The 16,109-nt window shown below is 44.6% G+C and overlaps 1 protein-coding gene across 2 annotated transcripts in view; it reads left to right on the top strand.

Moving 5' to 3' along the window:
- Positions 1-16,109, top strand: part of F11R (F11 receptor) — a 40,309-nt gene that overhangs the window by 10,372 nt on the left and 13,828 nt on the right. For both annotated transcript variants that reach the window (XM_083374273.1, XM_083374274.1), the window contains exons 2-5: positions 7,294-7,341; positions 12,580-12,693; positions 14,360-14,497; positions 15,804-16,006. In XM_083374273.1, the coding sequence (XP_083230399.1) occupies positions 7,294-7,341; positions 12,580-12,693; positions 14,360-14,497; positions 15,804-16,006 (503 nt within the window). The remainder of the gene's footprint in view (positions 1-7,293; positions 7,342-12,579; positions 12,694-14,359; positions 14,498-15,803; positions 16,007-16,109) is intronic.

Raw genomic sequence — 16,109 nt, 5'->3', positions numbered from 1 at the left:
ATAAAAGAGCCAAGGTTGCCTACCCTTGGCCATAGACACAAAGGAATCATAAAAACCAGAATAAAACTGATGGGCAACTGCTAATCAATATGCTACTGGACCTGTTAATGAAGGATTGCCCGCACAGGCCCAGTGCCTGGGAGAACGGTCAAGAGTTCGAGGTCTTATATGAGGCCACCTGTATTGCAGTGGGAAGCTGTTCCACAGGGCAGTCCCCATGATAGAGAAGTTCCCCTAGGAAGAGCAGAACTAATGGGGAACATGGGGTGCCCCAAATATACCAGGCTTATGGGGATGGATGGATGGAACATGAGAGATTTTGAGGAGGAGCTTTAGAAGTCAAGTCAAGAGATGAAAGCCCATTAAAGACGGCTAGAGGGTCAGCGGTCAGATTGTTCCCAACATGGAGTCCTTTGAAACCTTGGGAGATAAAACCCTACTCAACCCTATCAATCAATCAATCAATCAGAATAGAGCTGGAAGGGACCTTGGAGGTCATCTAGTCCAACCCCCTGCTCAGGCAAGAAAATACCATCTCAGACAATTGGCTGTCCAGTGTCTTCTTTAAAACTTCCACCAGTGTTGGAGCATTCACAGCTTCTGGAGGCAGGTTGTTCCACTGGCTAATTGTCCTCACTATTAGGAAGTTTCTCCTTAGTTCCAGGTTGCTTCTCTCCTTGGTTAGTTTCCATCTGTTGCTTCTTGTCCTGCCTTCAGGTGCTTTGGAGAAGAGCTTGACCCCCCCTCTTCTTTGTGGCAGCCCCCCAATTACCGGAATACTGCTATATCATGTCCCCCTTAGTCCTTCTTTTCTCTAGACTGGCCATTCCCAAATCCTGCAAACCCTCTGAAGATTATGTTATTACCATTTCTTTCTTTCCATCCGATCTCAGAGCAACCACCTGGGATTAGCAAGCTGGCTTGATGCACACAGTCCTGCCTGAAAACGTTGAGAGAACCTGACCGGGAATCCTTATTTTCTAGAATGTTCCTTGACCTATCTAGGCTTTTTCTGATGGAATCTCAGATGGAGATTCCCTCTGCCTCAGAACTTTGCTTTGAAGTACAGGTCGTCCTCGAATTACAATCCCAATCGGGACCAGAACTTCTCTCACTGAGCGAGGCGAATCTTGCCCAATTTTACGACTTGTTTTGCCAGGGTCGTTAAGCGAATCCGGCTTTCTCTTTTGCCTCAGGGTGGTCAGAAGCCAGCCGGGACGGACACAAATGGCGATCACGTGACCCTGGGATGCTGCAACTGACACGGACGTGCGTGCCAGCTGCCAAGCAGCCATATTTTGATCACATGATCCTGGGGAAGCTGTGACTGTCGTAAATAGGAGCATCAATCAGAAGTTTGTTGTTTTTTAGCGCCATTGTAACTTTGAATGGTTGCTATACAAATGTTTGTAAATCAAGGGCTACTTGTATGCCCATCTGTCTTGGATAAAATGCAGAAAGAAATGCATCTTCCCCGGAGGTGGTGGGTTGACGGAGAACATCCTTAGAAACTTGAGGGGAGCTTGTGCAGGCTTCCCAAATTCTAAATGGGACCCCAAAATGTGACCGACTTCCTTGTCATATTCCGTTTTTAAGGCCGAGACAAAATTTGAACCCCATTGGACAGAAACCATGCAGTGTTGAGAAATTACGGATGCCGTAGGATCGTAGGACTGGAGATTCATTTAGTGTCCATTCAAAGTTACAACGGTGATGAAAAATGGGACTTCCAATCAGTCCTCACACTTACAACCGATGAAGAATCCCCCTAATCACGTGATCAAAATTTGGTTGCTTGGCGTCTAACATGTATTTGTGATGGTTGCAGCATCCCGTGCGTGTGTGTGTGTGTGTGTGTGTGTGTGTGTGTGTGTGTGTGTCAACCTTCCTAGCTGGCTTCCGACAAAATCAGTGGGGGGAAGCCAGATTCACTTAAAGAGGACACGATTTACTTAACAACAACTACAGCGATTTTCCTAACAACCATGGGGAAAAGGTGGTGGAAGAGGGCACGACTTGCTTAACAGTGGAAGTTCTCCTCTCAATTTTGGCCATAAGTTGAGGCCTGCCTGTCCTCCTTTGCTGATTAACTCCGTAGTGCCGGATTGTAAGGAAGTTTATATAATGTAAATTTACCCGCAGGGGACCTGCCTCTCCTGGTTTAAGGTCATGAATAATTTCTGTCCTTCAGGAATGCAGTTAGGTATCTCTGATTACCGGCTGGCTGGCAAGTGGTCGTGTTCTGCTTGCAGATGGACTTCCAGGAGATGCTGGTTGGCCCTTGGGAAACCAGGATGCCTCCGTAAGATAAACTTGGTTTCTGTCGTCCTTTCAATGGCATGATCTCTTGGCATGGACCAGGTTGCGCTGCTTCCTAGTCCCCTGAAGTGTATTGCAAAACTGCCCTGAAGTTGTGAGATTTCGATGCTCACAGCCTGCCTGCCTGCCTGCAGAAATCTCACCAAGCCTTGTGAAACGTTTGAGGTTCAACCCATGAATGGTGTGGTGCCCCATCCTGAGTGCTGGGCTTTGGAGGAGAGAAGATGCCAAGGCCTTCAGATGATGACATTGTATTTCCAGTTCCTCTAGGACAGGGGTAGGCAACCTTGGCTCTTTTATGACTTGTGGACTTCAACTCCCAGAATTCCTCAGCCAGCTGGCTGAGGAATTCTGGGAGTTGAAGTCCATGAGTCATAAAAGAGCCAAGGTTGCCTACCCCTGCTCTAGGAGGTCAGGATCGAACAGGCAAAGCACAACGCAGAAGGACCTTCTTATAAACTTTTTTTAAAAATATTTCACCAATAGACAAGGTTTAGGGTTTCAGCCCTGCAACAGTGTTTCTCAAACTTGACAGGTTTAAGACATGGGGACTGCCACTCCCAGAATACCCCAGCCGTCATGGCTGGCTGCGGAATTCTGGGAGTTGAAGTCCACCCATCTTGAAGCATTCTGGCTGCGGAATTCTGGGAGTTGAAGTCCACCCATCTTGAAGCATTCTGGCTGTGGAATTCTGGGAGTTGAAGTCCAGCCATCTTGAAGCATTCTGGCTGCGGAATTCTGGGAGTCGAAGTCCACCCATCTTGAAGCATTCTGGATGGGGAATTCTGGGAGTTGAAGTCCACCCCTCTTAAAACATGCTAACTGGGGAATTCTGGGAGTTGAAGTTCACCCTTCTTAAAGCACTCTGGATGGAATTCTGGGAGTTGAAGTCCACCCATCTTGAAGCATGGGGAAATCTGGGAGTTGTAGTCCACCCATCTTGAAGCATTCTGGATGGGGAATTCTGGGAGTTGAAGTCCACCCCTCTTAAAACATGCTAACTGCGGAATTCTGGGAGTTGAAGTCCACCCTTCTTAAAGCACTCTGGATGGGGAATTCTGGGAGCTGTAGTCCACCCATCTGGAAGCATTCTGGCTGGGAATTCTGGGAGTTGACATCCACCCATCTTGAAGTTACCAAGTTTGAGAACTTAAAACAGAGAAACTGATTTCTCTTCTCTCCTGACTTCAGAAGAACATGGCAAATTGACCGAGGGGCTGATTTTTTTTCTTGTACAATTCCGCGATTAAGTCTCCCTGCCAGCCATGGAAAAACCTCTGTCCCTGTGTCAGTCTGCCTGCCTTAAATTTTTCCAAAGTCTGCAGCGATCTTTAAATTTCCATCTCCAGGAACATCAACTGGCAACGGAGCAAGAGAAAAAAAAAATTCAGTCTTGTCCTACCAGAAGATTTCTTTCTTTCTTTTCCCCAAATTTGTTTATTTATTCATTCATTCATATATCATTAACCGGCCATTATCATTAAAGTTGAGAGGGGCTCAACTTTAATAAATAAATCAATTACGCACCTTTATAAAGTTTCAAGAAGAGATACAAACTGACAGGGAAAAAAATTGGGGAGATCAATCAGGGGGTGAAAAGTGACAAGAAATAATAAAGATTATCTTCCAACTTCAAATATATAGCACAATAACCTTCAAATCAAAATAAAAACATCATATAAAAGATACAAAATAGACAAAATAATATTAGAATTATATAAGAAAATAACCTCTTACTCTAACTTTAAACCTGAACATAAAAACACAATATATACATAAACTAGCAAAATACTTCTATCGTCATAACAGATCTAATCATCAAATCACAAACTTGGGGGGCTCAAGCTGATCTATAGATCTGTACTGAAAGATAATCCAGATTCAAAACATTAGATCAGGCTCAGTGCATTTTTGTATATGTGTGTATGTAAGTAGCCTACAATTGGATATTTTACTGTTCCTGGCCATATGGCTGTAATAAACTGATTTGATTTGATTCAAAACAAGCAAATTGCTGGAAAAGCAAGCTAGTATTTGTCAATAATTCGCCTAGACACCCCTGGGAGAAAGATTTAAATTGCAGAAAAAGAATTTCGTTTCTGCGGAGCTGTTTAGTCCCAAATTCCCAGCATTGCCTTATATAGTATTAACCTTGTGAACTCTAAAGCTTTCTCCTTCCTTTATGTATTCAAGATGGGCAGTGATTAATATTTGTATGTTACTTATATGTAAGGGTGTGGATCTATGCATATGTTGCATATGGTATGTTTAATTGTGTGTTATCTATGTGTACCCTTTGAGACCAAGCAACTAAATTTCATTTTTAATGTTTGCCATTGTGCCCACAGTAAACAATGAAAACAAAGGTTGTCTGTATCTATCTATCTATCTTTCTATCTATCTATCTATCTATCTATCTATCTATCTATCTATCTATCTACTAAAGGTAAAGGTAAAGGTTCCCCCGCACATGCATGATAGTCGTTTCCGACTCTAGGGGCCGGTGCTCATCGCCGTTTCAAAGCCGAAGAGCCAGCGCTTGCCCGAGGACGTCTCCGTGGTCATGTGGCCGGCATGACTAGACGCCAAAGGCGCACGGAACGCTGTTACCAGAGTGGTCCCTATTTTTCTACTTGCATTCGAACTGCTAGGTTGGCAGAAGCTGGGACGAGTAACAGGCGCTCACTCTGTTACGCGGCACTCGGGATTCGACCCGCCAAACTGCCGACCTTCTGATCGACAAGTTCAGTGTCCTAACCCACTGAGCCATCGCGTCCCTTATATCTATATCTATCTATATCTAATTGTCTATCTATCATATCTATCATCTATCATCTATCTATCTCTCCCATCCATCCATCCGTCTATCCGTCTATGTCTATCTATCTATCTAGTCTGTCTGTCTGTCTGTCTGTCTCTATATATCTATCTATCTATCTATCTATCTATCCATCTACCATTATCTATCTATCTACCTATCTATCTATCTATCTGTCTGTCTGTCTGTCTGTCTGTCTGTCTCTATCTATCTATCTATCTATCTATCTATCTATCTATCTATCTATATCTATTTAGTCTCTCTCTGTATCTATCTATCTATCTATCTATCTATCTATCCATCCATCTATCTATCTATCTATCTATCTATCTATCTATCTATCTATCTATAGTCTGTCTGTCTGTCTCTCTATCCATCCATCCATCCATCCATCCATCCATCCATCCATCCATCCATCTATCTATCTATCTATCTATCTATCTATCTGCTAGGAACGCCATCATTTTGGTGCAGTGCCAAATCAGGCAAAAGGTCCCTTAATTGCCAAGTGATCGGTAAGACACCGAGGACCAAATCAGCTGTGGAGGAAGCTGGCCAGGCTGCACCTCTGCCGGTGGTGTCACTTTGAGATGAAAAGAAGTTTCAAAATCCAGTTTCATTTACAGATCAAATGCAGAAGAATCACAGCCCGCCCACCTGCTTTGCTGCCTCTTGGGCTACTCAGCCGAGAGTTTCTCCCAAGACAGCTGAAGTGAGTCATTTGTGGGAGCGGAAAATAAGCGGAGCTGAAACTAGCAGGACGAGAAACTCAACAAGTCAGGTGGATTACCACACCTTCTGCCCTCTGCTACCTGGAGAAGAAAGTTTAATGAGTTCAGGCGCATTTGCAGGCCAGGCCACACAACCTGGACTCAGTTCTCCACTTGCAAACTTGAGAGAGCATTCCCAGAACTTCTGCCGTGCGATTCTTACGGTTTTGTTTAGATGGATATAACGGAGAAGAGGAAAAAAAATGTGCCTGCACAAGTAGTCTTCAACTTACGACCACAAATGAGCCCAAAATTTCCGTTGCTAAGCGAGACGGTTGTTAAGTGAATTTTGCCCTGTTTTATGACCTTCCTTGCCACGGTTGTTAAGTGAATCACTCCCATTGTTAGAAACACGCTGGCGAAGTGAATCTGGCTTCTCCGTTGACTTTGCTTGTCAGAAGCTCCCGGAAAGGGTTCGCGTGACCCCGGGGACGCGGCAACCGTCATAAGTACATGCCATTTGCCAAGGGTCCAAATTCTGATCATGTGACCAAGGGGATGCCGCAACGGTCGTAACTTTTGAAAAATGGTTACTTTTTTCAGTGCCGTTTGAAGTTTGTACGGTCATTAAATGAATTTTTGTAAGTCAAGAACTGCAGTAGATATTTGGGGAAATACTCGTCAAAGTGAACTTTAGTGCAGCTTCGTTATTTGAAAAAAATAAATTAATTAATCGTGATTGATTGTTTCCATTTCCCGCTCTTACCAAACCCCTCTTAGGTTGTGTGTGTGTGTGTGTGTGTGTGTGTGTGTGTTCCGGATAGTGAGTTTTGAATTCAGGGCAATCTAAAGCTAGCAAACCAACATCAGGCCAAAACATGGTTCACATAGTTGACACTTATCTTTCGTGAAGCCAGCCAGGGTAGCTTGTAAACCATGATTTATAGTTTGACTCAATCTACCCAGGATGGTTTCCCGGATGTCTCTGTGAATGTCCTTTGAGTTGCAGGTCAGATATTCATGACTCCTGTTTAACGTAGCTTCACTGCTTCGGTTGAGACTCCATGACTTTGCTCAAACCCTAGTTTCCTGTTTAGGCTGCATGTAGTTTTAAACGCTGAATCACAGTTTCTGCTGAAAGATCTTCCCGTTGATGACCTCTCTTTGCCTCCTGGGCATGGCCAGCCTTCCTTGATCAGAAGTGGACAATGGGCACAGTTGGGTGGCTGCATTTCGGCTTGTATCTTCCGCGGTGGGATCTTTCCAGATCAAAGTCTGGCTGACGGTACCAAACTGTGTTTTTGGAGGTTGTGTAAGAAGCTGCAAGAAACTCCAACAGCTGTAGGAAAAAGGCTTTGGATATTCAAGGATAGACAATGGCGGCTTGCCAAGCCCTCCTCCAAGTCTTAAAGAGAAATTTCTTGATTTTTTGCCTTCTCCCTTTAGGGTCCATGGTTCTGGGTCAAGAGAAAATTGAAGTCCTGGAGAATAAAGGTAAGTTTCGAACCTTTGCCCGCATTCCCTTTCTGTTATAAAATGAAATGAAGTGTTACGATAAAAATACGTAATCATACATATTATTGAATTGAATTTGCATGATAATTTATACCTTGATTGCCAAATAAATACATTAATTGAACTATGAATTATAAATTAATTGGAATAATTAAATAAGTTGCATAATTTAATTTATAATGTCTATAAAATAAGTTGATATAATTAGGAGGCAACGGAGACAAGTTCCTTGCGTGTCCAGTCACACTTGGCCACTAAAGAATATTCTATTCCATGTTGTTGTTCTAGTACTTTCTTCTGGAGTATAAGGTGTGATTTCCCCCCCCCCCCGCCCCGAACCTTTAATTCTAAAGTGTGATCCCCGCAGTTTTTTTTTAGAGGTATATAAGGGGAAGGAATAAAAATCTGTCTCTTATCTATCGGGACCAGAATTTCTGTTGCTAAAGCAAGATGATTATTAAGGGGCCTGATTTTATGAGCTTTTTGCAACAGTTGTTGGCGAATCACTGCAGTGGTTAAGTGAATCACACAATTGTTAAGCAAATTTGGCTTCCCCCATTGACTTTGCTTGTTGGAAACCGGTTGGCAAGATTGGAAATGGTGATCAGGTGATCCTGGGATCTTCCAACCATCATAAATATGTGCTGGTTGCCAGGCAGCCATCATGATGTCACCCTGGGGATGCTGGGATGTTTATAAGTGTGTGTGTTGTGGGTCTAGTTCAGGGGTAGGCAACCTCGGCTCTTTTATATGGCTCATGGACTTCAACTCCCAGAATTCCTGAGTCAGCTGACTCAGGAATTCTGGGAGTTGAAGTCCATGAGTCATAAAAGAGCCGAGGTTGCCTACCCCTGGTCTAGTGGTAAGTCCCTTTCTTCAGTAATGTAACTTTGAACAGTCGCTAAAGTTTAAAAGTTAATTAAAAACTGAATTCTAACTTTTTGTACAGTCTGGCATAAGACCTTCACTCTACTCTTTCCCCTTGGAGTTGGACTACAATAACACTCATATTTCATAGGCATAAGCAGAGGAAATCAGTGGCTTTTTTCAAAAACTTGAAAGCTCATCAAACAGAACAAAGTCCAGCCAGACGTGAACTTTTTTGCTGCAAAAATGGGAAAACAGACAGAAGTGAGGCTCGCCGTGGGTAACCTTCGTGACTTCCTTGGCCTTGAATTTGCCAAATTATTTTGTGATTCCTTTTTTGGAAATACACAGAGCCACACTTAAAGAGGGATAGACAACTTACTTTTTGTTCTGTACCAGCCTGCTACCGGCCCTGCAGAAAAGGCAGGGACAACCCCTTTACAACCGGCAAGAGGCTGGAATTACGCCTGCCAAATTTATAGCTACAAAAACAAACAAGACACGAACCAAGAAACTGGAGCTTTAAGAAACATGAACCATCCGAGCGGTTGCCTTCAGCAAACCAGCCCTCCCCACACATTCCCCTTATAAAGAGTTCAGGGCATGGCCTCTCTCTGCCTCCTTCCGAGAAGCCCCACAGCCTTCCTCTGTTTACTCCTAATTGACTGCCTCCTGCGTCAGGCGTCCTTGAACAGGGCCAGCTGTGGGTCATCTTCATCCACACTGTGAGGCTCACACAGCTGGGTCTCCGTGGTGACCAAGTGGGAGGGGCCTGGCTGAGGGCTCTCATCAGCAAGATCTTCAACCCCCTCAGCAAGGTCTTCAACACCCCCCTCCTCCTCCTCTGAGTCGTCCGACCCAACTGCCGAACCCACAGGCTGACCCTGAATCACAACACTTTTAGAAGAACTGTGTTGTTGTTGTTGTTTAACAAATAACCATCAGTGAATGTTTCACAACATTTGTTCAAAAAGAATTCAGCCTCTTGTACATCCAATCATTCAGATGCAGGCAGTCCTCGACTTACGACCACAATTCAACCCAAAATTTCTCTTGCTAAGAGAGACATTTGTTAAGGGAGTTTGGCCCCAGTTTACGACCGTGCGTGGTTAAGCGGCGAGTCGCTGCGGTGTTTAAGTTAGGAATATGGCTGTTAAGCGAATCCGGCTTTGCTTGTCAGAAGGTCGCAAAAGGGGATCACATGAATTGGGGACACTGCGACCGTCATAAGTATGAGTCAGGTGCCAAGGATTTGAATTTTGATCACCTGAGCGTGGGGATGCTGCAAGGGCCGTAAATGTGAAAAAACATCCACTTTTTTCAGTGCCGTTGTAAATTTGAAGGCTCACTTAAATGACCTGTCGTAAATCGCGGACTGCCTGGAGTCCTCAGTCTTACGACCACAGTTAGGACCAGAAAATTGGATCATTCAGGACAGAGGTTGTTAAGCAAGACGTCCCGTGACTGCAATTTGAAACCTTCCCTGCCAGCTTCTCCCTTTGACTTTGGTTGTCAGAAACGGGCTGCCCAGGTCACAAAGGGTGGCCACAGGAGCCCAGGGTGCTGAAACCGTCACAGACACATGCCGGTTGCCAAGGGCCTGAATCACAGTCCCAGGGATGCTGCAATGGTCATAAGTCAGGAGGGACTCCTGGGGGCCCTCTGAGCTTCGTTGTTTTCTTGCAGGCGTTTCATTACCCAACCAGGGAACAAATTAGCTAATGATGTCACCTAGCTGGGGCATGAAGCATCTGCAAGTAAACAGCCCAGCTCAGAGAGCAGCAAGGACCCTACAGTCATTCTCCTTCCTTCCTTCCTTCCTTCCTTCCTTCCTTCCTTCCTTCCTTCCTTCCTTCCTTCCTTCCTTCCTTCCTTCCTTCCTTCCTGCACTGAAGATGTTCCGTAGTTTTCCTGCTCCAACCATGGGGTGGATGATTAGGGGGCTGGAGGCTAAAACATATAAGGAACGGTTGCTGGAATTGGGAATGTCTTGTTTAATGAAGAGAAGGACGAGGGGTGACAGGATAGCAGTGTTCCAGTATCTCAGGGGCGGCCCCAAAGAAGAGGGAGTCAAGCTATTTTCCAAAGCACCTGAAAGCAGGACAAGAAGCAACGGATGGAAACTAGTCAAGGAGAGAAGCAACCTAGAACTAAGGAGAAACTTCCTGACAGTTAGAACAATTAACCTGTGGAACCACCTGCCTCCAGAAGCTGTGAATGCTCCAACACTGGAAGTTTTAAAGAAGAGACTGGACAGCCACTTGTCTGAAATGGTATAGGGTTTCCTGCCTGAGCAGGGGGTTGGACTAGATGACCTTCAATGTCCTTTCCAACTTTATTATTATGATTATTATTATTATTATTGTTACTATTATTATTATTTAGCAGTTTTCCTTGATTCACTCAACTTAACACACCAAATTACAAGCAATCCTCGTTTAACAACCAGTTGCTTAATGACCATTTGAAGTTATGGTGGACCCCACAAAACTATACTTATGACCCGGTTCCGTAGTTCTGATGGCTGCATATGGACCCTTGTGGTCACGTGACCGCATTCGGAGTGCTGAGATCACCTTGGCAGCCAGTTGCAGTATTCCGCCGTCACATGATTGAGATTTTTTTGGATGGTTTTTTTTCCTGGTTTCCAGCAAAAATTGCCCATAAGAATACACTGATTCACTTAACGACCATCCCATTCGCTTAACAACTGCTGCGAAAAAAAGCTATAACTTTTTGAGTCTGCTTCTACTTGAGACTATCATGACTTAAAGTGCAAATTCCAGGGAACATTAGATTCCTACGTCAAGGACTGCCTGTCAACGCTGAAAACATTGGACGTTCCCACTCTGGCAACTGATGGAAATCGCTGCCATTTTCTCTTTTTTGCTTTTAACATGCTCTCCCTTCTATTTAGAGATCAGGTGCAGAAGGGGGGTTGGGATGAATGCTGAGCTCAGCTAGCCATAATAATAAAAAACGCTGCTTTGTGGGAACCCAAGGACGAATTGTTAACGGTTTGGCAGGCTGGGGAGAAAGCCCGCGGGAAGGGAAATTAGTTTTGGGTTCAACTTTGTAGGGCCGATACTTTGTTTCCTGAATAAAATGTTCTTTAAGGAAGAATTCTTGCCTTGAAGTTCTTTTGATGGGTTTCATCTACCGGAACCATGACCTTACCTGTATAAGCCTTGCTAGGCTAAATTGTTCTGAACAAATTTGTATTGCTAGAGCCACAGTTGCTTGTTGCAGCCCAGTTAACAATACATTTATTTATTTATTTATTTATTTTATTTTATTAAATTTATATACTGCCCTATTCCCGTAGGACTCAGGGCAGTTTACAGGGAAAATTAAAAGCATAACATATAAAAATTAAAATCAGATTAAAACAATTAATTAAATCAAGTCCCCAAAATTTAAAACTAAAACCCAATAAAAAATTAAAACCCCTCAGCCTGGGCCAGACAGCTCGAAGAGCCAAGTTTTCAGGTCCCGGCGAAATGAGCGAAGGTCGGGGGCAGTCCTAAGTTCTGTGGCGAGTTGGTTCCATAGGGCCGGCACGCCCACAGAGAACGTTCTTCCCCTGGGAATAACCCGTCGGCATTCCTTAACCGGCGGTATCCTGAGGAGACCCTCCCTGTGGGAGTGCACGGGAAAAAGGGAGCTTGATGCCGGCAGCAGGTGTTCTCTCAAATATCCCGGACCCAAGCCATTTAGGGCTTTATAGGTCATCACCATCACCTTGAATCAATTTACACATGCAGGCAGTCCTTGACTTATAAGTCGTTTGTTTATTATTCATTTAGTGACTGTTCAAAGTTACAGCGGCCCTGAAAAGGCGACTCATGACCGTTTTTCATACCGCTGCAGCATCCCCACGGTCACACGATCAGAATTTAGACACTTGGCAACTGGCAGGTGCTGATGATGGTTGCCAGTGTCCTGGGATCAGTTGTTAAGTGAGTTTTGCCCCATGTCACAACCTTTCTTGCCCCAGTTGTTAAGTGAATCACTGCAGCTGTTCAGTTAGTAACCCGGTTGTTAAGTGAATCTGCCTTCCCCATTGATTTGCTGGTCAGAAGGTCGCAGAAGGGACCCTGTGACCGTCATAAGCACACGCCAGTTGCCAAGCATCTGAACTTTCATCACATGACCAGGAGGAAAATGATAATAAGTCACTTTTTAAAGTGCTGTTGTAACTTTGAATGGTCACTAAACCAACTGTTGTACGTTGAGGGTTACCTGTGTTCTATATTATGTGTTCTTTTTCCCAGCCCATAATAATTTAGCTTGGCAGCCCTGGTGCAAGATCTCTTTTCTGCCTCTCTCATGCCTTCATTCTCTTCCCAGCGGTGAGCTTGCCCTGCAAAGCCATACAGTCACAACCCAACCCGACACGCCAGGAGTGGAAGTTCCAGAAAGATGGCACCACCCTGCTCTTTTATCTTGACAAGAAGTTCACAGGTGGGTAGTCCGACAGACTGGGTGATTACCAAGTGGTCCGCACTCCAGAAGATAGGCTTAAGATACAGGAGGATCTGGACAGACTTGAACATGGGGCTCTATGTAACAAAATGAAATTCAGTGGTGAAAAAAGTAAGGTTCTACATTTAGGCAAGAAAAACCAAAGGCACAGGTATAGTTTAGGAGGTACCTTGCTCAATAGTAGCAACTGTGAGAAAGATCTCGGAGTCCTAGTGGACAATCACTTAGATATGAGCCAGCCGTGTGCTGCAGCTGCCAAAAAAGCCAACACAGTGCTAGGCTGTATTAACAGAGGGATAGAATCAAGATCATGTGAAGTGTTGATACCACTTTACAAGGCCTTGGTAAGGTGACACTTGGAATACGGCATCCAGTTTTGGTCACCACGACATAAAAAAGATGTTGAGAGACTCTAGAAAGAATGCAGAGAAGAGCAACAAAGATGATTAAGGGGCTGGAAGCTAAAATATTTAAGGAATTGGTATGTCTAGTTTAATGAAGAGAAGGACGAGGGGGGACATGATAGCAGTCTTCCAGTATCTCAGGGGCTGCCCCAAAGAATAGGGAGTCAAGCTATTCTCCAAAGCACCTGAAAGCAGGACAAGAAGCAACGGATGGAAACTAGTCAAGGAGAGAAGCAACCTAGAACTAAGGAGGAATTTCCTGACAGCTAAAACAATCAATCAGTGGAACTACTTGCCTACAGAAGCTGTGAATGCTCCAACACTGGAAGTTTTTAAGAAGAGACTGGACAGCCATTTGTCTGAAATCGTAAGGGGTTTCCTGCCTGAGCAGGGAGTTGGACTAGATGACCTCCAAGGTCCCTTCCTATGCTATTGTTGTTGTTGTTGTGATTATTATTATTTCCCAAACTATGTGGTTCTGTGTTTGTTGGGATCTTGGTCTGGAACAACCCTTTGCAACAGGGTGCTTCCCAATGGGTTAGAATGGTACTGCCCAAAATCTGTGCTGGCTGTGGATTATGGGACCTAATCCAAGAAATTCGGATGGTGCCAGTCTGGGGAAGAAGTTGTCAGTTTTGTCAAGCAGGGAAGCTTGAAGTTGTGTGAACTTCAACTCCCAGAATTCTCCAGCCAGGGGAGTTGAGGTCCACCCATCTTTAAGCAGATCCGATGTGCTTGGCCCAAATCTGGAAAATTAGATTAATATCTCTATACAGGTAATCCACAACGTCTGATCACAGTTGGGCCCAAAAATTTCCACTGCTTAGTGAGGCGTTTGTTAAGTAGGTTTTGTCCCATTTTACAACCGGGCACGCTTATGCAGTGAACCACTGCAGTTGTTAAATTAGTCACACGGTCGTTAAGGGAATCTGGCTTCCCCATTGACTTGGCTTGTCAGAAGGTCGCCAAAGGGGTTCACGTGACCCCAGGGGACACTGAGACCGTCATAAGTATGAGTCAGTTGCCGAGTGTCTGAGGGGGGTGGTGGAAATGCTGCAATAGTTATAAGTGTGAAAAATGGTCCTAGGTCACCTTTTTCATTGACGTTTAACTTCAAACGGCCGCTAAATGGACCACCTGTATTTATGTACACAAGCAAGCAGAGGCATCTCGCCCAACTTTATACAGATATAGCGGAATTCTTTCTGACTCTTTTCCTTCTCTTGTGCCCCATTCTTCAGATAACTACAAGGATCGCGCCACGTTCACCCCCCATGAGATCCACCTTGCGTCGGTGACCCGCAAAGACTCAGGCTTGTACACTTGCGAAGTCCTCGGAGAGTCTTTTTCGCAGTCGCAAGTGCAGCTGGTTGTGCAAGGTACCCGTTCCACTTAAGGACACCCTGGGCCTGGAAGCCGGGACCCCACTCACAGCCGGGCACTGTTGAGTTGGAGGGATCGTTTGAGCTCTGCAAAACATAAGCTGGGGGGGAGGCTTTATGAAAGGGCTGCTTGATGCAAACTCTTTAGCAAGAAAACTAAAGACTTGCGTCAATCTAGTCTTGTAGAAAGAAGGACTGGGGGGGGTGTACATGATATTGCATCTTGCAGTATTTGAGGGGCTGCACCAAAGAAGAGGGGGTCCACCTAACATTCATTGAGCAGGGGGCTGGACTAGAAGACCTCCAAGGTCCCTTCCAGCTTCTATTCTATTCTATTCTATTCTATTCTATTCTATTCTATTCTATTCTATTCTATTCTATTCTATTCTATATTCTACTCTACTCTACTCTACTCTACTCTACTCTACTCTACTCTACTCTACTCTACTCTACTCCACTCCACTCCACTCCACTCCACTCCACTCCACTCCACTCCACTCCATTCTTCATTCCACTATTCTATTCTCTACTCTACTCTACTCTACTCTACTCTACTCTACTCTACTCTACTCCATTCCAATCTATTCTATTCCATTCCATTCTATTCTTCATTCCACTATTCTATTCTACTCTACTCTACTCTACTCTACTCTACTCTACTCTGTTCCATTCCATTCCATTCCATTCTTCATTCCATTCTTCATTCCTCTATTCTATTCTATTCTATTCCATTCCATTCCATTCCATTCTATTCTATTCTATTCTATTCTATTCTATTCTATTCTATTCTATTCTATTCTATTCTATTCTATTCTATTCTATTCTATTCTATTCTATTCTATTCTATTATTATTCCATTCCATTCCATTCCAAAGCCAATCACATGGCCCAATTCTCTCTCTCTCTCTCTCTCTCTCTCTCTCTCTCTCTCTCTCTCTCTCTGTGTGTGTGTGTGTGTGTGTGTGTGTGTGTGTGTGTGAGTTATTACGCAAACGTGATTGTACAGTAAAGGCTGTGGTAATTAACGGAACCCATTGTGTTGCCATGTGGCGGGTTTTGCCACAAACTGGAACTAAGCCCCAGTTTATCTCCATCCCGTGCACTGCAAATGGCTGATTTGAGGTCACGTAACTGAGGAAGGGGGGCTGGACATTGGAATTTTGAAACTAGGAGTAAGTACCCTTTTTTGTCATAAGTTGAGGACTGCCTGTACAACTTTCCCACGACAGCCATTTTGCGCCTGTGGCACCTCATGCCCTCCAAACTGGCATTCTAACCTGTCAGCCCTCCTCTTTCTCGGCAGTGCCCGCCGCCAAGCCCACCGCCCACGTTCCTTCGGTGGTGACCATTGGCAACAAGGTGGTCCTCAGATGTGAGGAAACCGAGGCCAACCCCAGGCCGACTTTCAAGTGGTTCAAGAACGGCATCCAGATGCCCCCGGATCCCAAAACCAGCACCATCTTCAAGAATTCGTCCTACACAATCGACGCGGACACGGGCGTGTTGGTGTGTGTTCCTGCATTTCTGATTTTGAGCTGTGTGGATTGGGGGGGGTGCAAGTTGCATGTCTCGCTTCCACCCGGTAATTGGTATGGGTTAGGTGAGGTGG

The sequence above is a fragment of the Vipera ursinii genome (genome assembly GCF_947247035.1).
Source record: "Vipera ursinii genome assembly, chromosome: 15".
NCBI lineage: Eukaryota > Metazoa > Chordata > Lepidosauria > Squamata > Viperidae > Vipera > Vipera ursinii.
The sequence above is the reverse complement of the archived record's forward strand: the minus strand, read 5'-3'. Positions and strand labels throughout refer to the sequence as shown.